The 26982-nt window shown below is 35.4% G+C and overlaps 2 protein-coding genes across 2 annotated transcripts in view; one reads left to right on the top strand and one right to left on the bottom strand.

The window, feature by feature from the left end:
• Positions 1-10270, top strand: part of LOC136031446 (disintegrin and metalloproteinase domain-containing protein 10-like) — an 85418-nt gene extending 75148 nt beyond the window's left edge. The window contains exons 13-15 of the mRNA XM_065711041.1: positions 717-881; positions 4692-4821; positions 9935-10270. Coding sequence (XP_065567113.1) covers positions 717-881; positions 4692-4821; positions 9935-10014 — 375 coding nt within the window. The 3' untranslated portion in view covers positions 10015-10270. The remainder of the gene's footprint in view (positions 1-716; positions 882-4691; positions 4822-9934) is intronic.
• A 13217-nt stretch (positions 10271-23487) lies between these two features.
• LOC136031445 (uncharacterized) overlaps positions 23488-26982 on the bottom strand; it is a 29674-nt gene continuing 26179 nt past the window's right edge. Inside the window, exon 5 of the mRNA XM_065711040.1 lies at positions 23488-26604. Within this exon, the coding sequence (XP_065567112.1) occupies positions 25370-26604 (1235 nt within the window). The 3' untranslated portion in view covers positions 23488-25369. The remainder of the gene's footprint in view (positions 26605-26982) is intronic.

The following is a 26982-nucleotide window of genomic DNA, read 5'->3' as shown; positions in this document are numbered from 1 at the left end:
CACTCGCCTAGCTTGGTTGAAGTGTGCTACGATTAATGTTCAAGTGGCACTCGGAGATGTACACTAGACGGTGAATTAATTAGCCGATTTACATAATTTTTATTAAGTGACAGAAAAGCTGTTGCTCTTCTGGAAGAAGCCGATTATTGCTGCAACTTAAAAAAGAAACTCTAAGATTCCTAATCCTAAGATAAAAAAGATTCCTTAAAATTGGAAGACTAAGGACTAGATATGGTCTTGTAGTGGCGCAGACGGTTTGACCATAACTTGGCAATATAGGACCCAGAGATCAGCCGTCCTGGCTAAGTGGCTGGCGCGCTGATTTGAGGATTTTTTGTCCAGGGGACATGGGTTCTAACCCTGTCATAGCCAGTAATTTGATTTGGAACGGGGGTTGTAAGCTCGTCCAGAGCCCACCCAACTCTTAATGGGTACCTGGGAAAATCTGGGGAAGGTGAGCAAGAAGGGTGTGCTTACCTTGAGGATCTTGTGCCGTCATACTTACTTACTTACCCCGAGATCGAACCTGTACTGTAGCAATACATTGCAGAGTCGACGCAGGGACCTTATTAGTCAAGAATTGTCGTTAATCCTATTACTTTTATATTGAATAAATATGTTTGTGACTAAATTACGAATCATACACTTTGTATGAGCGTTGGGATTAAAACAGGTCTTGTCCCATTGATGTTTCTTCTTTTTACTCTTTCTTCTAGGAGTACTGGTGGGCTGTGCTACTCATGGGTATTGCATTCGTTGTAGTCATGGGCATATTTGTTCAGTGTTGTGCTGTTCACACGCCTTCATCTAACCCGAAAAGAGCTCCTGCACTAAGACTCACTGATACTTTACGGCACCCTTATAGCACATTAAGGAGAAAGGTATATGTATTTTTCAATTTTTTTTTTTTTTTTACATGAGCTGCAGCTCCTACGAGGGAATGAGGAAAAATTGAGGTCCTGTATAAGCCTAAGATACCATTCTCGCGGAAAATCCATCACAAAAATCAACATTGTGCTAGCTAAGGCTATTATGCAGGCACCTACTCTGGATTTACTTCAGAGATATCCAACACCCCAGGAGGGGCATAAATTTAATAAAAGGCATAGAAATATAGGCAAACCATTTGGAAAATATAAGGAAAATAAGGCTTATTTTTTTATATTGGGGAAAGAGATCTATGTATAAAATGGCCACCTGCATTAGAGTTTCATCAAAGTTTCATAATCTTTGTTGCATTTTTGATTGGGTATGGCATCTGAAATACAAGGGGGTTTAATTGTTCCCAAGTCCCAAGCATGTTGAATTATTTCCCAATCATTATATTTCATCTTCTCAAACACAATTATTGTTAGCAGTAACAGTAGTAGAAGTATATTGTTTGTCCTGGGATATTTAGTCTTATGCTGCTGACCATCTATTTGTTTATAAATGAAGTTATTTTTATATTTTCATTTTCTAATAGTTTATATTCATTTTTACTATTTACGTTTATTTGCAGATTTTTTTTCCTGCTCCTTGGGAGAGTGTTATCACGAAGTCAGGGTTGTATATGATTTTGATAAGTTTTTTATTTATTTAAACTATCATTTAAATCTATCACTTTTTTCTCTTTTATTTTACGATGACACTGTTATGGCAAATTAAGAAGAAAATTGCTTCTCTTTTTTTTTTACATTCAGTTCTAGAGAGGAGGATAAGGTTTAGATCGCCTTTAAGTTTTGATAATTATTTCCCTAATAGTGAAATAAGAATTATTCCAATGCCCATCTAAACTTTATTTTGTACCCAATCGTCCATTTACTTTTCTTTTTTCTTTTCTTTTTTTTTCATTACGATATCTCCATGTCATTAATTTCTCCTTTGATTCTTTTTTCTCTCATGGTGCCTGCCTTTTTTTAAACCGTAGAGCTCCATCTGTGTCACTCTTTTCCCCTCCCCGTCTCTCTCTCTCTCTCTCTCTCTCTCTCTCTCTCTCTCTCTCTCTCTCTCTCTCTCTCTCTCTCTCTCTCTCTCTCTCTCTCTCTCTCTCTCTCTCTCTCTCTCTCTCTCTCTCTCTCTCATCTTTGTCACTCTTTTCCCCTCCCGCTCCCCGCCAAAAAGAAGTTTTATGTTTACTTTCTTTGAGGAGAGGTGAGTTTTTTATAGAGACAAATTTTCATTCAAAGTTTTTAAAATCATCTGTCAAATGATAAATACGGTAACCGTGTTTCAACGTCGTAAAATTCTATGTTACAATCTTAAAAATTATATAACCCAAATTATTTATTTCCCATTTATTCTATCACTTCTCTTTGTCTTTTCTCACGCCAAGTTGAAAGAAACTGGCGACAGAAACCGGTTTACAGTGCGTCAATACATGAACAACTTGAGCGGTAGGGGGTATATCACACAAGTAACTTTAAACTTTAAAAAAGCTTCGTTGTCTAATTAAACGACCCTTGTGTTTCAGGAGTCGTTCTTACACAATCTGGACAAAAATTCAAACTTTAGCGTAAAGAGTGAGGTAATGAGGAGGGGGCAAACCCTCTCATATACGGGATAATTTCTATTCGAGTTAAGTTTCAATGTTGCTACTCACTTTCAGTTGAAAAGATTTATTTGTTTTTATTTAGTTTCTGATCTTTCTCACATAATGCCGATATATCCAGCTTCCATCCATGAAAAATATCCTCCCCCCACAGAAGATTCCTCTGAGTAAAACTTCTCCCGTGTAAAATATCCCCCGGACAATTCTATCCTCGCTGAAAATCCCCCAGGAAAATTTCAGGCAGCTACTTTCATTTGAAAAAGACTTTAATTTCTGATTCTTTTTCAAATCATGTTGGATATCCCCCTCTGTGTACAATTTTTCCTGGTAATCTCCCACCCTCAGTGGAAACCTCCTCCCGCGGAAAATTCTGCCATGTAGGATTTCTCCCGTTGAAAATCCCCCCCCCCCTCTGGAAAACCTTCCAGACAATCCTAGTCGGGAAGACAAATTAAGAAAATTCCGACACATTAAGAATTCACAAATTAAGAATTAACAAATTAAGAATTCCGGTAAATCCCCCAGTGTAAAATTTCCCTCTGGAAAGCTCAACCCCTGAAACTTCACTCCACACGGAAATTTTACATCATAGTAAACTTCCCCAAGCTGAAATCCCGCTCCTCCTAAAAAAATGATGTCTGTGTTCTTCCTAATAACAAACACCATAGCCTACGTTAAAAATGGATAAATTTCGTTACTTACAGCCCTTTCTCCAGGGCCCGTGGGTTGTCATATTATCCCCAATGGCATAGTTTTTGGATCTTTCAACAGTGCTTAACAAAATGGATATCTCAAAATTTTGATCAGATGGCTTTGTTAGAAAGGGGGTGCCGGAGGGGACTAGCTGCCCTCCAATCTCTTTGCTTACTTAAAAAGGCTATCAAAACTTAGATTTCTGATCAAATGACTCTCCCGATCTTTTAGGATCGATGGTTCGATACGGTCTCCCCTTAGAAAAAAAAAAAAAAAAAAAAAACACCCATCCGTGATCTTTCTTCTGGCCAAAAATGCAAAATTCCGCATTTTTGTATATTGGAGCATGAAACATCAACAATAGGTTCTCTGATATTCTGAATCTGATGTTAGGATTTTCATTAAAATCAGTTGACGTTCTGGGGGTATTCTCCTTTTTCTTATCAAAAATTGGGCAAATTTTCTCAGTCTTGTAACTTAATAAAAAAAATTTTATTTCGAATCGGCATAAAAATTCGATTCTTTCGATGTATCTATTGTCGTTGAAACCCTTATTTTTTTAAGAGTTACGGTTACTACTGAGCCGTGTCGCTCCTTACTTACAGTTCGTTGCCACGAAATTTTTGATAGATGGTTCCTTCAGTGCAGACCAGGAGCCAATAGTTCCTTCTCAGGTATACATAAGGTGATTCAGCTAGCATTAGATCGAATAGTGTCTTGATTTGACTGGAAGTGTCCTGGGATTTCCAATTAAGTGGAGGCTTTTTGGAAGCCTGAACCCACCTAAGTCACTATGTGATTTTCAGCCCTCCTATCAACAGGAGTCGGAAGTCCTGCCAACCAATTCTTACACCTATTGCCTCTGACAAATTATGTAGTGTTGCGGGAAAATACAATTCTACGATGATGAGGCAACCTTTAATAAAATAAAACAGCGAATGGTGGTTAAAGAGCCCAACGAAACACACAAAAAACGGATGAATTCTCTTGTAAAAAAATCTAGTTTCATACTGTATATGTTAACTCAGTTATAGTTTTCCCGAAGAGTGCAACCCCTCATAGTCCTCGTCAGGTGAACTAGTCAAAGGCCCACCATGACACCAATTTGGGCTGCACAAGGAGGATCTATCTTCCAGTGATTGGTAAAAGAAAAAGTACTTACGGTGAAGGGGAAACCGATAATTCTCTAACAACATTAAAACCGCTCTAGCCTTTTCTGCAAAGACTTTTCCTTGTCAGCGTATTTTTAGAAGCTTCGAAGCTTTTATTTGCGAAACATCGTTGTAAGTATAGAAATAATTGTTTACGAAATCACGAGTTTGATTTAGCTGTGTATGGTGGTGCAGCTGTTTATGTATATTTTTTCGTCTGGAAATATTCCTAAGTCATACTTCTCTATTAAATAGTCTTGTCAACTAGAAAACCAAAATTTCAGAGAGGTTTAATATCTGTATCTTTTTTTGTTTAGCGACCTCGTCGGGAAGGCGGAGGTTTGCAAGGAAGAGCTCCACCCCCATATGGTCCACCTGGTAGACCACCTCCAAACGGGCCACCTCACGGCTATGGTGAAGGAAGAGGGCATTATAACAGACCAAAGGGTAAGACGTTGTCTTCATCTGTTTTTCTTACCATTCAGACGCCAAAACTAAAACCACGAGACTCTAGGAATTAGATACCCAATCGTATGGGAACAATCTAAAAGCCACACACCCCTTTGTTCCTATGTTAGCCTAGTAAAAATAACACCGTTCCCCTAAATCTGGATTAATGCGCAATGCTTGAAGTTTACAGTCACCTAACAGCCAAGGCTAACCTAGCCAAGGTTAGTGGTTTTATAGGGGATGATAGATTCTGTCCCTTCCCCCACCTGAGTCTGAAGAGGAAGTGTCAAAAAGAGATGGGCAGAACATTTTGAGAATGTGCTAAACCTAGATAGAATTGCAGGAGAAGATATAGAGGGAAATGAAAAAGTTTGTGATATCCTTGGATGTGAAGGAAGATCTGTTTTATGAGGAAGAATTAGCGACAGTACTAAAAGGATTAAAAAACATTAAGGCTCCAGGTGCTGATAGTGTGGTAAATGAGTTTCTCAAATATGGTGGTTCTTAGGTTAGAACTAATGTACTGAAGATTATGACTATGATTTTTGAATAAGATGAAGTATCTAAAGATTGTAGGAAAACCTTAATTAAACCATTGTATAAGAAAGATGATAAGAGTGAGTGTGGTAATTATCGAGACATCAATCTGGTCTCTGTAGGTTGCAAATTACTTAGTAATATGATATTTTTTATACTGAGAGATGCTGTAGACAAAGTTTTTAAGAGAAGAACGGTGCAGTTTTAGAAAAGGTAGAAAATGTGCCGACCAAATTTTCACTCTAAGGTTAATAATTGAGAAGTGCCAAATTTGTCAAACACCTTTGGTCCTCAGTATAGTAGATTATGATCAAGTGTTTAATTCTATCGATAGAAGAGCTTTAGCAAAGGTCTTATCATTTTATGGTATACCAGAAAAATATATTAAAAGTGATTAGTGCTCTATGTAAGAGAATAACGATGCTGCGGTTAAGGTAGGAAATAAGGTTAGCATCTGGTGTTGTATTATATCAGGAGTTAAGCAGAGTTGTGTCCTATTTCCCTTTATATGTATCATTTTGATGGACTTTGTTTTAATGAGGACAGGAAAGGCAATGGGAGACCACGGAATGAAATGGGTAGAAAAATCTCTCCTGGACTTAGATTATACTGATGATTTAAGCATTCTAGATGAACGTGTTGGCAAAATGAATGATTTTTAGAGGTTTTGCGAGTTCTGGGTGCTAGAATAGGTTCGAAAATTAATGTTAAGAAGACTAAGTCACTAAGGCTAGGAATAAGTGAAGATGAAAAGGTGACGTTGGGTAACGAAAAGATTGATCAGGTGGGCAGCTTTACCTCCCTTGGTAGTATTATTAGTAAAGATGATGGGATCAGTGAAGATATTAAAAATAGAGTAGCCAAGGCTCAGCATGTTTTTTTTCACAGTTATAAAAAGTTCTGAAGAATAGGAAGATTAGTGTGCAAACCTAGATTAGAAAATTAGAAGCTAAAGTCATGACAGTGGCCAAATATGGCTCTGAAGCATGGGCGGTCCGAAAAGCGGATGAAGATTTGCCAGATGTTTTCCAGAGAAATTGCTTATGGATTGTTCTGGGTACCCGGCTGACTGACCGTACTTCAAACAGTAGACTGTTGACAGATTGTTGAAGATTGTCCTTTTCGGCCAACCTTTTAGGGCTAAACAGAATGCAAGTCGTTGTCGTCTGGGGTGAGAGGATATCATAAAGAAAGATTTTAAGGATATGGGAAACTCCTGGGAGGGTGTGAAGAGGGAGACTTGAATATATTGGGATGGAGGAGGAGCCTACGTAGCTGTGTTGGCCTCAGGGTGGGCTTGGTGCTGTGGTGAGTTGTTATTAGTAGTATTAGTAGATGCCAATTTGATCATGTCTGTAAAAAAAATAGAAGATAAATAGAAGATGATAAAAAAAAATCGTTTCAGATTATAATTTTAATCGACTGGATGATGATTTTCTGAAGTGGACTTAGTAAAAATTACAATCTATTTTATTTTTTAACCAAAAGAAAATGTTAAAATTAAAAATTATTCTTTTGGCATTCATCCTCATTTTTAGTTTTTATCTTTTTGAATATGTAATCTTAGAGGTCAGTCTGTTCTGAAGGCAATGAAGGCTTGCAGATAAACTTTTCAGTTTGTGTGACCAGACTATTTAGAATTGATTGGGCGGTTTTGCCATGACTTTTAGACCGTAAATATGAAATCCGAATAAAGGATTGAAAACTAAAAGCGAACACCTACTTTCCCAGAAATCTAAAAAAAAAATAATCAACTTCTCCCATTTTGTGTGGGAGATAGATATGTTCAGTTTTAATGAAACTTGCATCGTTAGATATCGTGAATTTCGTGTTTTCGATTTATTGGCAAGAGGAGCAAAATTTGTTTGTTTAAATCTTAGGAAAGGGCAGTCCCTAAAAATGTTCTAGCATGCTTACTAGAAAAATACTAAGCATACGCTTAAAAAAAAAAATATTGTTTGAGCAATTTTGGCAGCTTTGGAAGTTCTCTTTAACTATCTTTGATTTAAAACCTTGCAGACATATGGGAGGTAAAATTTCATTGTTTTTTCAATTTAAAAAATATAGAAAGAACATTTTTAAGTTTAAACCAAGTCGGTCTAATTTTAAATGTTCTTGGAGTCTATTCATGATGCTGTTATGGTAATTCGACACCTTAAAAGATCACCCCAACTCGTCTATTTTACACTTTTTCAGTTTGTATTACCAACCTGTTTAGAATTTATTAGGCAGTTTTTTTCATAACCTGTAGAACGTAAATATGAAATCCGAATAAAGGATTTAAAACTAAAAATGAACACCTACTTTCCCAGAAATCTAAAAGAAAAAAAAAATCAACTTCTCTAGTCTCACGCGGGAGATAGAGATGTTCAGTTTTAATGAAACTTAATCGGCAGAAAGTGTGAATTTTGTGTTTTTGATTTAATGTTAAGTGGAACAAAATTTATTTTTCGAAAGTTTAGAAAAGGGCAGTCCCTAAAAATGTTCTAGCATGCCTACTAGAAAAATACTAAGCATTCGCTTAAAAGAAATATTATTTGAGCAATTTTGGCAGCTTCGGGAGTTTAATTTAAAATTTTATTTATCTTTATTATCTTTGATTTAAAACCTTGCAGACATATGGGACGTAAAATTTCATGGTCTTTTCAATCTTAAAATTATAGAACGAACATTTTTAAGTTTAAACTAAGTCTGTCTAATTTTAAATGATTTTGGAGTCTATTCATGATGCTGTTATGGTGATTCGATACCTTAAAGGATCACTGCATCTCGTCTGTTTTACACTTTTTCAGTTTGTATTACCAACCTATTTAGAATTTATTGGGCGGTCTTGCCATAGCTTTGCAGATCTACTCTCCCGTAAATCTTAGAAAAACCATTTAACTTCTCCTGTTGCGTGCTGGAGATAGAGATTTTCAGTTTTAATGAACATTACATCATTGGAAAGTGTAATTCTATTTTTTCTACTGAATAGAGCAGAATTTTGTTTTCAAGTTCAGGAAAGAGCAGTCCTTAAGAATGTTCTAGCTTATTTGCGTAGGAAACAATAAAAAACATCTTAAAGGAATTATCATTTGAGTAATTTAGCCACTCTGGGAGTTCATTGTGGTGTCACAAGCTTGATTGACAAGTTCGCCGAGAAAAGGGACGTAAAATTTCATTGTCTTTTCCGTCACTTCACAGTCAGACCACAAATTCTCGACGGCTCTCAAGGATGGGTAATCCCGTGGAAGAATTAGCTAGTGGGCCCTTTGTCTTAGCGACGCTAAAGCTTGGAAAATTATTTTTAAGAATATCGTATCACCTTAAATGAAAGAAGTAATTTTGATCTAGTATGAGTATTAGTCAAGTTGGAATTACAGTGGAAATAAAAAAAGAGGTATTTATTTTCAACAAAATTGGTTTGCCTAATAATATAGAAAGCTTTGTCGTATTATCATAGATTTAACGCGAAATAAAATGACTAGCACCTGCAACAGGTTAGTGTTACCCAGTATAATTTGAAAAATCAATAATATACTCAATTTATTAAAATTGATTTCAATTTAAGTGCAAGGCTAATTTTACCTGAAATTTTTGAATAGGAGCATCTTTGTGTTTTTGAAACAATTTTCATTGGTTGCACAATAGAACTGAGTTGGTGTGCAGAACAGAGGCTGTTTTGATAAGAAAGGGTAATTATAGTCAGAGCCGTATCCAGGATTTTTTTAGGGGAGGGGGGTAAAAAAAAACTAAAAAAACGCATCAAAAATTTGTTTATATTCGTTTTCGTTACATTTTTACGAGTCGGACAAATATTTTTTGAGAGAGGCATCACACCCTCTACCCCCTTCCTCCTGCATATGACCTTGATTATAGTCCTATTATACCGCCTATTGTATTTTTGGCACCGTGTCTCTTCATCTTCTTTGCAGTCGTTTTAAGTCTATGTGCAGCAGTATTTTCTTTATACTCTTTAGTTATTTTCCTGTTCATTCCTTTTTTGACGAGTTTTTGGAAACATTGTTCTTCCTACTTTTTTTTTAGTTTCTTGTTTTTCTTTCTTTTGGAGAGTTTGTGGCTAATTAACTCTGAAGGTCACCACAAGGTCGGTTTCAAAATTGAATTATCCATATCATTTTATCCTTCACTTCATAAAATACTTAGAATAGCAAAAGTACTTGCAATGCCTAAAGAGGAAATTTTGTCTGGTATACTGAGAAGATCGAGGGCGTATCCAGGGTTTTGGTTTGGGGGGGCGTGGTTAATTTTTCGTGGGGTGGTAATATTTAGGGAAAGGCTTTAAAATCATTTAAATTTGTTTGCGTGCATTTCTGTTACATTTTTACGAGTCGAACAAAAATTTAGGAAGGAAGGGTCAAAGACGGTAATCTCTCACCATCCCCTGGATACGGCCTTAAATAAAATGATAATTTTCTTGAGCTATTATACACATGTCAGAAAAAATGGAGCAGTCTTTTTTGTAAAATTGAAACAAAATATTTACAATGTTTTAGGCAATTAGAGACTAACGACGATTTTATTTCGAGACATATACCGAATAAAGCTGAGTATACAAAACTTTTTTTTTTAGGCACTGCGCCAACAACAGAATGGACGGGACCGAATGGAAGTCGTAGTGGTCAAATGGAAATGCGACCACAAAGGAAATAGCCACTGTGAATATATAGTCAAATTATTGTTTCTGATATCAGGGCAAAAGTGTAGAAGAGGGTACTTTTTACTTAATTACAAAGTGGTTCTTCAAGATAAAATGAAAGTTGTAAATTCAGATTTAGAGTATAAATTTGGCTATGAAAGTGGCTCCTACAGTTACTCCTTTCTATTTGTGGGACTTTAAAAATTTTATGGGGAGAAAGCCTAAATTTTAACAAAAATTCGAATACAGGCTCAAATCCGTTTTTTTTTTTTCAACAATATAGGCAAAATCTTCCAAGTCTTACAATTAGTGAATGAATGGAATTAGGAGTTTAGAAGTATTTTCCCAGACTGGGAAATCGTATATCCATTCCTTTTATTGGGTACTGTTTATTTTACTCAACAACTTTCTGAGTTTGCGATGATCCCTCCTCTATACTTTTATCAGCATCAGAGTTTCAGCATTTCAATAATTAATTTATCGAACCAATTTTCGTGAGAGTTTATTTATTCTTGGATTGCCTCTGTTGTGAATCGTATTGGTGAGAAAGCTGTACAGATAGAGCATTAAGATAACTTACTATGTTAACGAATTTTCGTTAACGCTAATTTTCATTAACGTTAATTTTCATTAACGAATTTTAGTTATATTGCTGTTGTATGACACTTCATACCGATTCTTTAGAGAATTTTTTTTTGAGAAATTGAAATTATCTCGAGATTGGAGTATGATGGCTAATGAAGCTGTGATTTCCCAAATATACAGTTCATGGGCTTTTTCAACATGACTTTCCCCATAGAAATTCTCTGACACAAAAACCCCTGACCAAATAACCTCAAATTGATATTTCAGGAAGACAACTTCCTTCGGATATTTGGGAGGACATTTTCCTTCTTCAGAAATTGTAGGCAAAAAAAATAACAAATCAGAAACAAACAACGTAAGATCAAAATGAAACAAAACTTAAATTAGAAGTTGTCATTCTTATTTTTTTATTCTATTATTTTGCGCACATTTATGTAGGGGGTATCCAACACCTAAAGGGAGGCTCAAATTCGAAAATTAGAAGGAAACAACACAGACAAATGAGACCTGAGTAAAGTAAAAAAAAAAAATATATCGGGAAAGTCATTAGTATTTTGAGATTCAGAAATTGGTATGCTTTGATATGATAAAACAAGATTTCTCTTTAAAGTATAATATTGTAAATTAGAATAACTGCTGACACCCCTCCCAAAATTGGTAATCTGTAAAAGAGGAATCTGTCCATCCATAAATTTTGCTAATTTTTATATTTCATAATTTGCATATATTTTCAGTCAGTTGTGCTTTGAGGAAATTGTCCCATCTCGTTTAAACAATTCAGTAAACTTCAAGAAATTATCCAACTGACTTCAATTTATCATTATCAAATATCATTTTCGCCTCAATTATTTTTCATCGATTTTTCTTCTGCAAAGGTTTTTTGAAAGATTCTATCCCTTTGAGCCCCTCCTATCAGATGCTCTTTCATGTACATGCTAAATCTCATGTTACGTGCTCTCGGATATTTTTTAGACAATTGTGTTTCCGGATGTGCACATTTTTCTGCTTTAGAAATATATAGCGTTCTGCAAGATCAATATTTTAGGGCTGATGTGTAGCCTATTTTTATGTCAGAATTTTCTTATTCTGTTCTTTTTTGTACTTTTTCGGAGTTTCAGTGCTTGTATATATCTGCTAGTCTATTTACTCTTTTTTATATTTTTAGTGAACTTTGTTTGGTTTTTACTAATTTTACCTCTCAGCATGGATAAATTCAAGAAAGATAGAGTGACTTAAAAAAGTAGAAAACTGAAAGGAGAATATAAAATAACTTCTGTATCAGGTCTTTGTTACCTGAGTTATTACCACTCAGTTATAATATGACTAGAAGATTTGTCAAATCAGTAGAAAATAATTTATTCGCAATCCTTTAAAGCCTCAAATATTATAGGCATATTCTTTAATATAGTACCCCTTTGAATTGAAAGAAAGAACAGACAAGAAGTATATGAATATTTAACAAAATCCATAGTATTTTACGTTCGAAAACGAGCATGCACTTTAACTTAGTCTTCCTCGTAAGGCTCTGTGGCCAGAAAAAAGCAGGGGAGAAACAAAACAAAAAGTCAAACCAATACATCCATCAAAAAATTTTTAAATTATACACTCGCAACACTAACCCAAACAATCCCTCCCCCCTAAAAAAGCAGAGAGTATTTTTCCTTGGTCGCCCTGATATTGAAACTGCCTCGATCCTCCAGATTTTATTTGGAAACTTAAATGGTTTTGATGTTAATTTAAAAAACTGTTGGCGGAGGAGGGGGATTTCTAAATTCTTTTTAATGAAGATGCAGAAACAAACATTATTTTTTTTTAGATACGGGGGAAGGTGATTTTAGTTTTTATGTTAATAATAAAAGTACTAACACAAAACTAGTTTTCAAAATCAGTTACACCTCTCCTCCCCCTCCCCTACGATGTGTAGTTCTGTCTTGCCAAAGTTTTCCTCCATTGATCGTATCTTTCGAACAAAAACTTCGGTCGGAAGTCACATTTCACAGAAGGTTTCTTAAACTACTTTTACCTCTTAGTTTACAGAATCAAATAAAGATGGGGTGTTTTGAATACCTCTGCGTGAATATCTTGCCGCTGATAGTTATTGACCGCCCTCATATTCGATAGCCTGTAGATGCTCAGGCTTTTGGTACCAGAGTATAACTAGTTTTGATATTGTGTGTTTAGCGTTGTTTGGTCTAAACCCGTAAAACCCGTAATCAAATTATTAAAAAGTATAGCCTCTCTTTTAATTTACTAATACCGACGTGTCCCATCTACGGAAAAGCTCTTATTATTTTTGCGGTAGGAAACTCATTTTAGAAATATAAAATTTTGTTCAAAGCCAGAAAAAAATAATGAGAAATATGGGAATTGTTAAGAAAAATGCAGGAAACATGAGAAACAGCTATGTTTAGCTGAGTAAAGCTTCAAACTTTTGACTATTTTTTTAAGGTTTTTTTAATTGTTGTGATCCCTTGTTAAAATAAATACAAATATTTTTGCAATTACCAGTCGCCGGGTTCCGGTAGTCGGCACGCTTATATTTAATCATTCTCATCGGTGCTTGTCTTCTAACCGCTGACAATTTGCTGTCTTTTCATACTGCAGTCAGCTTTTGATTTGGTTTCAACTGAATTTTAACTTAATTGATTTTAAACAGGTGAAGAATTGTTTTTGCGTAAAAAAAAAAGACATAAAACAAAACAAAACCCTGGTGTGTAATCTTGTTGGAGCCGGAATAAAAATATTCTGACCATTACTCAAAACACAAGATTCTAAGTCCCTTCTCCCCCTCCCTCCAATAGGAAAAAAACAGCCATGAAACAAAACTGAACATGCTCTCTTTGAATGATTGGAAACCAACCGGACTATGATTGTAATGTTACTCCAGATGAATATTGTTGTCAGCTACCTCTTGTGTAACCTTGTGTGATTGGATAGATGTGACGGACATTTACCAATATTGTAAAGTCAGGAAATTATGGGGAAGTTCAAAGAATATTTCTGTGCACCTGCCTATATTTGAGCACGAAACGTGGTTTCGGATAAAACTTTAGTTTAAAAAAAAACTAAATTGCAAAACAAAAGTAAAACTATTTCAACTTAAAAAAATTTAATTATTTGTAAAGTGCAATATTTTTAGAATAAAATATGAAGTTGTCGTACAAAAATGTAGTATAAGGCTTCTTTGCTCTGGTTTCAGGATTGAAATTCCCTTGCGGAGAAAAAATTATCTGCAGAATTCTCAAGTATATTTGAATTATTAGATAACGCTGTATGCTAGGAGGGTAATCAGTTCCGCTGTAGGAGAGGGTTCCATCCTTGTGAAATGATTCCTCTTCTCCCAAACAACCCCCCACCCCCACTCAAATATGAGATTGGTGCGTTTTTAGATTTTACACAGAAAAAGAAAACAGAACTTCAATATCTGTCTGAAAGTAACAAATCCTATGTGGTCACATTTCTCTAGATTTGTACAATTTATGGTTTCGCAGAAAATTTTCCTGAAAGTGCCGAACGTATATTTTTGGGTACTGGATTTCAATTTACGTTGAAACTAGTTAGCTGCTAGATGTTTTCCTTGTGTTTCACTGGAAAATAGTCTTTTTATGCTTTATTGAAGTCAGTATCTTACTAATTTCCCTCTTAGTAATTGTTTTCATTAAATTGTATAAATCTTAATTATAAATACCTTAAAGTTTTTCTCGCTGATGAAACTTGGAGAAGAGCATTTGTTGGTTTGATTTCTCAATTTACATCGTAGATTAAGTTTAACCCCGGATATGTTTTTATATATTTCGTAATTTTCCCCATTTTCATTCCTTACAAAAAATTTTCATCCGTACAAAAAAAGATTGAGCCGAAATTTCTAATATTGTTCTTTCAATAATTCTTCAAGAATGCTAAAACCGATCAGCTATGAAAATTATCCTTTCAAGCTCTCTTCTAACTAGAACTTTTTAAAATATACACAGGAAAGGAGGGTTTTGACAGTGTGAAGGAATTTGGATTCTGATTTATATAATCCCTCTTCAATGGTAAGTTTAGATATAATTGAAAACCGGCTTCCCATCCTATAAAACGATAGTTTGACTCGGAGAAACATTACTGTTTACCCTCATTTTTCAATATTTATTTATTTATTTTCTTTTTTGAGCCGTCTATTTCTTTTTTTTTCTTTTTTTGAAAAACAGATTTGATGAAATAAATTCTCAGAAAATTTGGGGGAAAGGCAGTTGTAATTGATCCGCAGGTATTAGATTCAAAAATAAAGTTAAAACATGTTGACTTTGTAGTGATCCAATTCTGAGTCCTTGGGCCTATTTCTGCTTACTCTTTGAACAATCTTATAGCTCTTTTCTTAAAAGAAAAAAGAAACAACAGAAAATAGCAGCTTTGGGATGGACATATTAATTTAATATTGATGCATAACAGTAAATAATATTTTAGGAGTAAATATTGTAGACTGAAAAAAATATTTTGCTAAAATTGTCTAATAAAAATATATTAAAGAAACAATAAGTAAGAACACCTATAATCCGGAAATTACAAAAATGAATGTAGTGGGAATACTGTTTTATTAATGTGGAGTTGTGTGTGGTTTTAAGAATCGTTGTAAAACATCATCAAATAGAAAGAAACAAAAACGTGGGAAGACAAAGAATTGATGGACCTTAAATTTTTTTTTTTTTTTTGATGCGTCAGAATATGGGTTTTTTGACCTAACCTAACCTATGTAGCTGGTTCAACACTGCTCCTTAACATCAGGCTAATTTTGATTAGGCGCTCAACTTGTCTCTTCATATTTTATGTTGATGTATACTGCTTTTCAGTCTCTAAGTGTTTTGTTCATTTATCGTATGGCCTTTATGTTTTGCTTTTCGATCTGTAGTCAAATTTTATTTCTGGTATAATGGTTGTATTTGAATATCTCTAAATGGCACATTTGTTTTCTTTGAAGGAAACATTTATCTTTCCCCTTCTTTATATTTTGCCACTGTATTTTTATAGATATTTTTTTCACTTATGGTCAAATATTTTTCTAGGTATAAATTGTATATAATACTTTCTCCTTTCATTCCAATAGCATATTTTCATGTCTTTATTATTTGAGTGATCTGTGCAATGTTAGTGCTAAGCTAATGGGAAAACTGCCTAAGTTGGGACTGGTTTTGGCTCCTTTTTTCTGTTACAAACCCGTACTGATTCCTTTTTATTTTTTTCATTAAAATATGTTTAGTGCTGAGCTATTAGGAAAACTGCCTAATTTGGGACTGGTTTTGGCTCCTCCTTTTTGTTAGAACTCTGTACTGATTCCTTGTTCAGTTTTCGCCATCGAAATTTGTTTATTTCGTCAAGAGAAGCTTAATCCTTATGTCCTTAAGGATTTAACCGTATTTTTGTTTGAGGGAGGAGGGGTCAAATATTTTAGATCTTCCTCATTAAAAGCCAAAAAGTTTCAGTTTTGCGTGATTTTCCAAATTTCGCATATGGTTGGGATGTGATATTAGACTCTTTGCTCTGAGTAAACTCTTGATTACTATTTGCCTGTGAATTAAAAACCGTTTATGTTGTTTTGTCTGTTGGATTTCAGCAGAATTTCTGGCATAGAAATAAGCTTGGTCATATAAAAGCCTTAAAATTTCCTATTGAACATCGAATCAGTCCAGTGTTGTTATGTCTCCATGTTGAGTTCCTGGCACGGCTGCAGAAATTTTCTGGGCCGTGAGGGGTGGGGGCTAAAGACGAAAACGAACCACAAAAGATCTACTTATCAAAGAAATATTGAAATTTTAGGAAAAATTGTATAAAAAAATCTTCATTTTTTGAGAGAATTAAAAGCCCCAACTCTTCACACCCCCCGCCCTCGATGCCTGATGAATTAATTTCTCTGAAATATTTTTATTTCTTTTTTTCCTCCACTTTCTCTGAGTCTAGGTGATATATATTCCTTTCTTTGTAGTAAGGCAAACTGTTTTTATTAAAATTTTGTGTTACGTTTTAAAATTGTTTAAAAATTTTGTCCTTTAACATATAGGGCAACTGAAAAAAAAATTGCAACAAATATCTCAAACGAACTCAAATGATATCTGTTCACTTGAAATTAAAAATGAAAACTCATGGGTGGTTTTGAATTTAATGCACCAGTTATCTAGGGGAAACATTTTCTAGCATTTGTTTTGCTTACTTTTGTATTTTATTACAAAAGTGTTTTATTTGGAAAAGTATATTTGTTTGGAAAAGGGTTTATATCATTTTCCAGTATTACTGCTTATTTTTGGTTGTAAATGTGAAAATTTGTAATTTAGTTAATTGCTTTGATAGCGATCCCTTAAAAGTAATAAATTGGCATCATTGGTTTGCGTTTGAAAGGCTCGATTATGCGTCATCATCATCACATGGTTTTTCATAGCCTAAATAATCAAATCTCAACCAAGCTCTGCGTGACGTATGAAAAGTGTTCAATTGGTCCTTTTGGGAATCTGGACCCGAGGCAACCATTAGGGGGGGGGTCCCTAAACTCTTGTCATCAGGACATCCAGCAGAACGGATTACTGAATGACAACCCATTTGGTTGGAGCTAAGAGGAAGTGACCTAGCTGTGTATTTTGACTACTAAACTTGGTTATACTACTTGGTTATCTACTAAAATGGGCTTGTCAAAGACAATTTGCTGGTTGATAGAAAAAAAAGGTCGTATCTGCACTTTTTCAAATTTTGAGAAGAATACAACTGAAAAACTTGATTTTCGTGGACCTGAAGGTATAGTAGATAGAAAAACGAATAAACGCCAGTTTAAAGCCGCTAGTATGGAAGACCTGTTGGTAGAATTTGGTTCTGTCTGGTGAAATTTACTAGGTCAAAAGGTCAAGCAAAAATGAATACGGCATTTTACCCGTCCTTTTTGCTACTATTTCGCGGATAAGCTTCTGGGCCCTAGGGGACCTTAACTTGTGAATTTCAGCCCGATCGGACAACGCTAAAGGGGGGCTGGGGTTGGTGGGTCGAAACTTTCGGCCAGGTTTTCCCCATGAAGGAAAAGTCGGAGGGGGATGAAATTTGGCAGGTTTCTTAGTTGAAGCTCGGGCTACGAAATGCATCCCTCCCCATCCCTCTGCGACCACTGGAACCGAAGATCGCTTAACATTGTCGTGGTTCGCCTCTTTATAGAGGCATGAGTGTGCCTCCTTGATGGTAGTTACGACAAAAGTGCTGGACAGCACATCGGTTCTTTTTCCATTATATTACGACTGTTTATTGTCAAGGTTTTCTTGGGAACAGCCAAGGTTAGTTTCTACCTATTTGCACAACTTTATTTAAACTGAACCTTAATTCAAAATCATTATAAACCAACTTCAGAAGTTTCAATTACGTGGTTAAAACAACAGAGCAAGGTAGCTGCTCAGTCCTTTACTTATGTCCTTTCCCATTTCTCGGCTTGTTTGGCGAAGGTGGGCTGCCGCTTCTTCTTTTGGGCATGTTGTCTGTACTGTGGTGGGTGGAGGGTCGTTTTCTTGACCAATAATAGCAAAAACGCGCTTGCAGCATGCCACATCTTGAGGGGACATTAACTTGTAGTCTGACTGTACATCTCGGATGTTTTCAACTGGAATAACAGGTTTTCGATCCAACGGCTTTGGTACCACAAGAAACTCAACCACTTCCATGGAAGAAGTGTCCTCTGCTTTAAGTTTAGCCTCCGCAGTTTAGCCATAAAGTTGTATTGTTGATTTGTTCAGCTGAGAGCCAACATACGATAAAAGGTATTATACCACTAGAAAGATTGTAAAAAATGATGCTAGGTAGCGCTCGTATCTCAATTTCGACTAGGGATGTCAGTTATGACCTTTTTGCTATCAATCGGTGCATTGTCGGTAATGTTAAGAGCTGTCATATACAAAAGTAGGGGACAAGAAAACAGCTGGAAGTTTCTCATGCATAAGTAAAAGCTCCTGTTAAGACGTAAGCTCAGTAGCGGTTCTATGCCTCATAATCTGGGGAAGGGGATCAAGGCATACCATAGGAGTGTAAAAATATAAAATCAATAATTTGCCATTCTGCCAAATGCCAAGAAACAACAAAATCAGCAACATTTTTTTCTGCCTAGGGCTACATCAAACCATTAGGGGATTCGGAACATAAATACGTGGTAACGGGCGCTAGCATAGGTGTGAAAATTAATGTTAAGAAGACTAAGTCTCTAAGGCTGCGAATAAGTGAAGATGAAAAGGTGACGTGGGATAACGAAAAGATTGATGCTGTAGACAGAGTTATAAGAGAAGAACAGTTCGGTTTTAGAAAGGGTAGAGGATGTATCGACCGAATTTCCACTCTTTGGTTAATAATTGAAAAGTGCCTCAGTTATCAAACACCTTTAGTCCTCAGTTTTATAGATTACGAGCAAGCGTTCGATTCTGTTGATAGAAGAGCTTTAGCGAAGATCTTATCCTTGTATGGTTTACCAGACATATACATTAAAGGGATTAGTGCTATGTACGAGAATAATACTGCAGCGGTTAAGGTAGGAAATGAAATTAGCAGCTGGTTTCGTATTAAATCAGGAGTTAAGCTTGACTGTGTTCTATCCCACTTTATGTGGATCATTTTGATGGACCTTGTCTTAAGTAGCACAGGAAAGGCAATGAGAGAACAGTGAATCAATTAGGGAGGAAAAACTTCCGTGGAATTAGGTTATGCTGATGATTTCAATATTTCTCTGAAGCATGGGCGCTCCGAAAAGTGGATGAAGATTTGCTAGATGTTTCCCAGAGAAATTGACTACGGATTGTTCTGGGAACCCGGTTGACTGACCGTATTTCAAACAGTAGGCTGTATGAAAAGTGTGGCTCAGTCCCGATTTCTAGGGCTATAATGAGAGAAAGGTTGAGACGGCTAGGGTACGTTCTGCGGATGAAGGATGACAGATTACCGAAGATTGTCCTTTTCGGTCAACTGCCTAGGGCTTAAGGGAAAGCAGGTCTTCCGCGGTTAGGATGGGAGGATGTCATAAAGAATGATTTAAGGGAAGTGGGAACTTCCTGGGAGTGTATAGAAAACGGGCTTTGATTAGATTGGGAATGAGGAGAGCGTGCGTAGGTGTCTTGGCCTCAGGCGGCTTGGTGTTGCGGTAAGTTACTAGCAGTAGTAGTAGATGCTGTGTTTGGAAAGAAATTGGTTAAATGGGATGGTATGTGACAAATACTTATAGCCGAGCGTGTTAGGTCCTGGGAGAGATACCAAGGAAGACAGAGGAAGAGCTAGTGGAACCTGCCCAAATCAGACCTTGAACCTGTAAAGGGGTCCAGAAAGTTTGGTCTCACATGATCAATATAACGGCTCAAGTTTGAAGAGTAGCTAAGAGAAGACCGCTCAGCTTAGTCCAAAGAGGTCTCCAAGACCATCGATGCCGTGCGAGTTGGAAACACCCGATTCCCACCGCAAGTGAAAATGTGTCACTGTCACCGGTGGGGCATGGCAATATTTCAGTGGGCCATGGACAGGGCGTGCACGCTTCGGCTCACTATACTCTCAGAGCCTTAATTTTGAAAAAGAAAATTATGTGAATGATTTAACATTCTTTCGCATTTAAATAGCAAAAAAAGATAATGTTAGCATTGCAATGACGTCTTACATGGTGTAAAAGATATTGTATTCAGACAGTATTTCATTTGTATAAAAATTGTCTAGTGGACGACCAACAAAAAAAAAACGAAAAACAAAACAAAAACAACCTAGTTAAAGGACCTTAAGCTTGCTTGGGGGGAATACACGGAAAATTTTGAATAATAAAATTTAAAAATTGCGAGAGGTCATCAGGATTTTAGCCTAGGTTGGGCATGGCCCAAAATCTGTTGGAAACCACTGCTCTAATCTAAAGGAAAGTGTTTTGTCTATCCTCTGAAGGTGTACCCGAAACAGATAAAATATGCAGTAAAGTCTGCTGGCACAACCGCTTGTTAAGATTGACAGTGGTAGAGGGAAGAGTGATATACTGCATACATTAAAATCTTTTATGACTATCCAAACGCAAATAGTTAATTTTTTGGATAAAAATGTAAATTCTGACGCTCAATAAGGCACCCTTCTATCAACAGTTATTGGAGTCCTACACGGCAATTCTTACCCCCATTAAAATATATTTTCCCACAAGTGCCATAAAACGACTGGAAGAAAACCTACAACAAAATAAGACATCAGGACGGGGTTAAACAGCCCAACAAAACACACAAAAACAGATCAACTCTAGAGTTAAATTTTGGATGCAAAACTGTGTCTTTAACTCGGTTATACTTTTCACGAGAAGCTCCACCTCTCAAAGTTACCTACAACAGAGTTAATAGCATCAGTTCTCGTTGGGTGAACTAGTGGAGGGCCCGCTCCGACACTACTTCAGTGTGCACAAGGAGGAGTTACCCTCTGGGGATTGGAGCAAAGAAAAGTGAAAATACTTGAGCCGAGACCAAAAACTATTTCACAACAGCGGAAAGGCTTTAGTCTTTATGCACAACCTATCCTTGTTAGGGGCACTTTTTAGCGCCTCCTAACCTATAATCACAATGCATTGCTGCAATCAGACATGATTTTCTACGGGACCACGAGTTTGATCTTTTAGCTTAGCTTGACGTAATTAATATTAGTATTCATTTTCTTTCTTTCTGATAGCATTTTCAAATCATGACTTTCTATTAACCTACTCTGTCAAATAAAAAATAAAGAAACAAAAGAAGTTTAAATTCTGCATCTCTTTTCATTGAGCGAGGAAGTTGGGAAGGTGGAGGTTTGCAAGGAAGAGCTCCAGCACCAGATGGTCCATCCGGTAGATCCCCTTTAAACACACCTCACAACTGTGATGAAAGAAGAGGGTATTAATTAGGCGAAATCATACGAAACTGATTATACATGTGTTTATTTGAATTAATCAGATGCCGATTGTTGATGCGAAAACAAACAACCGAGGAAAAAAAATTCTTTCTCAGTCAATCGACAAGATAGAATAGCAAAAGACCTTGTAATAGGCTATCTAACGAGACAATTCTATCTGGCACTGATGACGCTTTCCTAGTGCTTTTATGCATATTGGAAACAAAATCATAAGAATTTTTTATAATAAAAAACAATATATTAAAAGTTTTGAGGTACCTTAACTGGAAGCAAAGGGTCATCTAGTTTGATGTATACGTCGGCTAATAATTAACTATATTGAATCTTTTTCTAAGCTATTCGCCTAACAAAATCGAATGGAAGTTATAGTGGTTAGACCGGAATGCGACCATAAGGGAAATAGTCACTCTGAATTTACTCTAACTGTTGTTTCTTGTATCACGGTAAAAGTATAGAAGAGGGGCATTTCCCTTAATCACTAAGTTGTTTTTCTAGATTACTAGATCTACAATCTAAATTAGGGCACGGGAGAATCTAATGTATATCCTGTATCCACTCTTTTATTCAAACAGTTCGTAGTAACGAACTGTAGAAAGGAGCGATACGGCCCAATAGTAAACGAAACTCTAAAAAACGGAATTTTGATACTAAAAGATGCATCAAAAGTATCGGATTTTTATTCTGATTTTAAATATATAAGTTTTTTCTAATTTAGTCTTTTTCATCAAAAGTTAGGAGCCTGAGAATATTTGCCTTATTTTGGAAAATAGGGGAAACACCCCCTATTTTCCATTTTATAAAGTACTGAAATGCTGTTTAATAACGTAGAATTGAGAGAAAGAGTCAAACTTTAGCGTAAAGAGCGGGGCGTTGAGAAGGGAACAGCCTCTTTCATACACGGAGTAATTTCTGTTCGTTTTAAGTTTTAATGTCGCACCTTACTTTCAATAAAAAAAAACTAGTTTTTTTTTATTTAATACTTATAAGGCTTCGAAGATTTTAGGGAAATAAGGCTTAACTCTTTTTTTAATTTAGGCCAAAATCCTTGGAACCGCCCTGCCAAGGCCAATATAAGAAACACCTAAGCCAGAATTTTGAACAAATACAGACTTCTTGCGTTTTTTTTAATTATACAAAATCGTTTATATGAAAAAAAAAATACAAAACACATAATCCAAAAAAAAAATTTGTACCAATTTACACAGGTCCAAATTTCAAAACTCAAATAAAAGAGAGCTGTCAATTAGCTACACAAAACTGTCATCTAATTAAAATTGTTTGATTAAAATATCCATCTTACCAAAGAGAACAGCCGATTAAATTATCCGCGTGAATGTCAGCTGACTGATATATTGAACATAAAAACAAAATCAGCAATGAAAATGTTTTTTTGCATATGCAGCAGTAATATTCCAAAAATCGCATAATAGCTTTCCCACGGTAAGGAGCCACAAATGAAAAAAATACGAACTAACAAACCTAGTATAAAAAATCTTTTCCTTATGCTACTGTAAAATCCTTAAAATGCCGTTGATATTGCCAAAATGAGAATGGACAAGAAAAAATAATAAAAAAGCACAGAACAAAATAAATAAAAAAAACTGTTTTCTTTTGGAAGTGTTACAGTAAAATCCTTAAAATCACAAAGCTTTTACCACAATCAGGAGGCACAAGTAAAGAAAGGGGAAATATGAACAGCAATATTAAAAGCTTCCACAATATTTAGTATATTTAAATTTTAAGAACCTTGGTTTTGTTCACCAACTTAGTCAAAGTCAAAACTTGGGTTAAAGAAAATCACTATTTAGCTTTTAACAGCCTAACTAAACATTATATAATAATATTAACACTTTGGTACTATTTATTGCACCTAATTATATTTATAATGGTTTTTTTTACCACTATAGACAACTTGCTTCAAAGAAAAATATTATTTAGTGTTTTACAGCCAAATTAAACATTGTATAATAACATTAAACACTTCTATACTATTGATTGGGACTAATTTTAATTACAAAGGTTTTATTTACTAAATTAGTCAAACTGGCTTCAAGAACAACATTATTTACCATTTTACAGCCAAATTAAAATAAATTGTTGGTACCAATCCTTATCTTTAAAGAGATAAGAACAACCTCATCCATATACATACTCGAAAATAATAATAAAAAAAAACACATTACAGTGCTATGGCACTGAATTCTCAAAACAACAAAAGTAGACATAATCAAGTTGGCTCCTAATAGTAGCATAAACTAGATAGCACAATAAATCACAGACAGTTTTATCCGAGGAAATCGACTAAACACCTCAATTACATTCTTTTTGGTACAACTGGGCCTAGATAAAGTTAAACAGTAAGCCAAACAAAAAAGGTCAATAAACACAACTGAACTATTCAACATCGTCAGTATATTTAGGCAAATATTGTACAGCAAAAATTAAATTAAAAATTAGCTGTTTAGAAATGAGCACAGACACTACTGTCTTCTGTTGAATGTTTTCCTTTTCTTTAAAATCAATATCTCGCAACCAAATTGTGAAAGTATACGGTAGGAAAAGGCTAAAAGGAAAATGTTCAGGTTCGGAATAGCGAAAAATTTAAGAAGGGGACACTTCTTAATAGTTCCCGGTCCTTCCTGTAAGTTATTTTAAAAATAATACCTGGTTCTCACAATGTCCAAAATTTTTAGTGATAGTACAATTTTTACAGTGTTTTATTTAAATACAACCTGGTTTTTTAATGTTGTTTTTGATATTGCAAAAATAGGAAAATATGAATAAAGAAGTAAAACATCCATTTAGGATCAAATAGTAGATTCACGAGAACCAAAAAATGTTCCAAAAGTATCTTTTAATCCACATCTTAATTGGCAGGAGAAGCAGATTCATCAGTGGCAATTTACAAAGTCGATTTCAATTCAAACCTGTTTACCAGTTCTGTATTGGCAGTTTACAAACTGGACACCACAACCGTTGAAGAACTTACCAATGGGGACGCGCTATTACACTATTGCACACAATGTAAATAACAAGGAGAAATGAATAAAAAGTTTCTTTTTAATAATATATCAATCAACACTTTAAAATCGGGACAAGCCAAACGTTTCCTTTAAAGAAACCACCTTACATTAAATGTGTCGTATTAAACTTATCAGCAGCGCTTAGTAGCAGAGAAATTATAATTCTCACTTTGATTCGTTTCAGTTTTATTCACTGGAAAAAGTTTTATCAGTTCCATCAATAAATCATAATACAAACAGGATTTGTTGAATGATAATGATCATTTTAGAGATTGGACATCTCAGGAAAGTTTACTAATTCCAAATGGATCTTTACAGAGCCGCACCTGAAACACACAACTACATGCCCCACGGCATATCCTACCAAAACCAACCTAAGACAAATGTAACGTAACATGCAGCACAAAAATTGCTGTTTTAATTTTATTCAACTATCCTCCTGGTTACTAATAAATTTCTGTTCTAATTTCACTGTTGGACCATTTACTGTTACACAATACTTGTGGCTAAAGGGCTCGTCAATCATTTTGTAATTCCAAACAGCAACACAGACTAAACCTTACCTTTATACTATTATAATAGTTAAACGGAAAGTTTCTTTTTTCCAAACAGGAAACCCTTACAGCTCAATAATAACATATCTTGTTGCTACGGTTTTACAACATTTGTTAGAAGAACTACAAGAAACCAGGAGCATACTATTACTGCTATAAGCTATAAGCAATTGGAATGTAGCACTTTATGATAAAATCCCTCCAACGCAGGAACCGTTAAAATTTAAAAGCTACTACAACGTTGTTTAATGGGTTGCTGCTTTTTTTTTCTAACATCAGTTTGCGAAAAGCATTGCACAAAAAAAGAAGCGTACTTTAATACCCTTGTTTTAATTAAGGTGGACTACATAACGGGGCAAAATTTGTTTGTCATTATTAATAATAATCATTTTGCCCCTTCCCAGAGCGTCTTTGTCCACTCGATTTGAGTCATATCCTTCTGCAATGTTGACACGACTTGTTACATCTTGTGATCTTCCAGCTAATACTTTGCACAAAATAAGGGCTTTGACATTTTTGGCATACCCTAAAGCTACATCAGGAAATTCTGAGAAATAGTGGCCATACCCATAAACAGTTTGTTTTATGTATGAACTCTGAAAGTTATTCTGCAGTATAGACTGGATGTTTGACTCCACGGGAGTGCCATGAAACGCAAGGATTGGTTTGGCTTCTTCACTATTAGCACCATATTTCTTTTGAAATTGCTTTATGGTTTTTGCAAATTCTGACTCAAGTTTTGGATTCAGAACGTAAGTAACTTTAATCACCTCTCGGGTTTTACACAAACGCCGAAACTGGGCCTCGGCAACGCGAAAGTGGTAATCCAACTCATTTGAAGAGTCAAAAGACCTACTGGGAAGTATTTCATGAACCTGAAATTTCGTTGATAACGCGTTATCAACAGATATACCCAATTGAGTAACTTTATAATTAATAACATACTTAGGGTATGCTTGACGTGGATCGTAGATAACAAACTCATCAAACAAAACCCCGCCTACACTCTTTGTATCCCGAGGGGCAAAGATGGAGTCATAGCCTAAGCTCCTGATAGTTTCTAAGTTCATTTGGTAATGATGAGCGGATACCTTTAGTTGTTTTCCCAGTAAAACGTCGCACAAAATGAGCAAATTAGACCCCTTTGTGTAAACCTTTTGCGCACTTTTACTAGAATCAGTGGCAAAATATATGCCACAACCAAACATTCGCTGAATACCGTCATTTCGCGGCAGACGAAAGCCGTTATGTACGATTTTTTCACAAGCATCTGCGTCTGTACCGTGAAACTTTTCACGTGCACTTGAAGGGTCAAACAAACTGGCCTGACAAGAATAAAAAGCTTCAAGTAAATTTGCATTAAAAACTTCTTGAACTGATGTAACCTCAGGGTGCCAGCTATGAGCAGGCTGGATGTACTTAACAACTTTATCATTAACATCTAAGAATACTGATGAGGATGGATCTAGATTCACAATTTTGAATTTTGTGGCTTCAATCCTGAACTCAAGCGCTTTCTGCTTTGCCTGATCTTGATACATCTGACGCCGGCGATTCTGCGTTTCTAAAACAAGAAAAATTAATCTTAAAAAGATAAAATAGTTCAAGATATCTAATTTTATAATTTCAGAAGACATTTTTTACATCAAAACATTTCACAGAGACCTGACTGAGATTTGTCGTGATTGAACCCTGCAGTTACCGAATCCCACCATAGTCACACTTCTGCAACATTACCAATATTTTCAGCGGCAGTAATGAAAATTTACCGAGCTATGTTGAAATTTTGAGTATAATGGTGCATAAATTTTTCGGAAAAAAAAAATCTTTGCAAAAGGATAATGAAAGATCTATCAATTTTGTTTAAAGTTTAATGCAAAAGAAAATGTAAATTAAAAACAGCTTAAGTATACAAAAATTCTGCTTTGATTTCTTTTGAACA

The sequence above is a fragment of the Artemia franciscana genome, chromosome 9 (genome assembly GCF_032884065.1).
Source record: "Artemia franciscana chromosome 9, ASM3288406v1, whole genome shotgun sequence".
NCBI lineage: Eukaryota > Metazoa > Arthropoda > Branchiopoda > Anostraca > Artemiidae > Artemia > Artemia franciscana.
Note: the sequence above shows the minus strand (reverse complement) of the source record. Positions and strands in the feature narration are given on the sequence as shown.